A 1,409-nucleotide genomic window follows, 5' to 3' on the forward strand; every position below is an offset into this window, starting at 1 on the left:
TTTGAGTCAAATTTTCCTTATTTTAGTGAGTGCAAAAGACACTCAAGGGCAAGCACTAGTGCTCACAAGGTATCTGTTGTTGTATGGGTGTAAGCACAAGGTATTTGTTGTATGGGTGTAAGCACAAACAAATATATTGGGAATGGGGGGGATCGAAGATGTAAGGTCAATGGAGATGCGAGGAGGAGGAGACAAACATATACATATTCAAGTATGTCACCATAACGTGTTAAGTTGTCAATGGAAATGCGAGACAAAGAGATTGATATTCAAGTATGTGTGTAGTTTTTAAATATTATGGACGACTCTCTATATGGTCTATGGGAGGAAGGAAGACGAAGCGAAAGCAAGCTACTACAGGCACAAACACCTTCTTCTTGGCCTTCTTAGCTCTCTCGCTAGCTCTCATATTGTCATCAACCACCATACCTGCAGCCTGTGAAGACCACCCCCATGGGCAATGGGGCTCTGCTCGCCGTGATTCCTTCACAGTTTACTGGCAGGACGATGTCAACTTCACCGATTTCCTTATCGTCCCTGGCGTCCCTGGTCTTGGCTCTAGCACCATCACCCCTGTCTCTGGTCAGTTTGGCGCCACGCTTTGCTTCAATGATCCTCTCACAGATGACCCTCAGCCCACCTCGAAGCAGGTCGGTTCTGCCGTCGGCCTCTTTACCATCGCTGGCTTCGATGGCTACGCAGTTTTCTGTTCATTTACCTTCAACTTGAATACCACACGCTACAACGGCACACTGAGCTTCGTAGGTGTTATAATGCCAACCGTCGCAACCGGAGTACCGATTGTGGGGGGCACAGGTGATTTTTCGTTCTCTCAAGGACACGTTATCGTTTCACCCGTGAGCATAGCATCCTTCAACACGACTTATAGCGCAGATATTTATGTTTCCTGGCCTCCATACATACAGTATTGATCATCAGCTCCAAGAAGCTCGGCCCTGCCATTGTCGACTTGTAAAAATCCTTTGCAAATTCTGCTTAAGATCTCTAGATTTCTCGCTGGGAAGATGAAATGCATCCATCCAATTTTTATGCATGGCCGGTCTACGACACCTTGGAGACCCGTTTTGCTGGGTCTCAAGTTGGAAGCTTAAAATGTCTTTAATTAATTTCATGAAATAAAATTTCAAGTGTCAAGACCAGGTCCACCGAAGGCACCACTTGGCTTGGCTCATGATAAGTTCACTCAACGATTCAGGTGGATGAGTGGCCCTGTGATGTTGACCAAGAGGAAGAGCATTTGCACAAAAAATCCCTCCTCCTCCCTCGGTCTCTTCCCCCCTCCCCAATGCGCTCTCTCTCTCTCCCTTAAGAAATAGAATAGAAAAAATATAGATGGTCACCAAATCATTTGAGGTATTCTCGAGCCTTCGAAAAGGGATCTCCTTCAA

At 46.1% G+C, this 1,409-nt stretch overlaps 1 protein-coding gene across 1 annotated transcript; it reads left to right on the plus strand.

Annotated features, from left to right (window-relative positions):
* Nucleotides 1-320: 320 nt before the first annotated feature.
* Nucleotides 321-932, plus strand: LOC147879636 (dirigent protein 5-like). The gene has a single exon (XM_087371414.1). The coding sequence runs from the start codon at nt 321-323 to the stop codon at nt 930-932; it is 612 nt and encodes a 203-aa protein (XP_087227540.1).
* The last annotated feature ends 477 nt before the right edge of the window (nt 933-1,409 follow it).

Source organism: Dipteris shenzhenensis, chromosome 33 (genome assembly GCF_047967505.1).
Source record: "Dipteris shenzhenensis isolate YYH24624 ecotype China chromosome 33, Dip_SZ_1.0, whole genome shotgun sequence".
NCBI classification, from domain to species: domain Eukaryota; kingdom Viridiplantae; phylum Streptophyta; class Polypodiopsida; order Gleicheniales; family Dipteridaceae; genus Dipteris; species Dipteris shenzhenensis.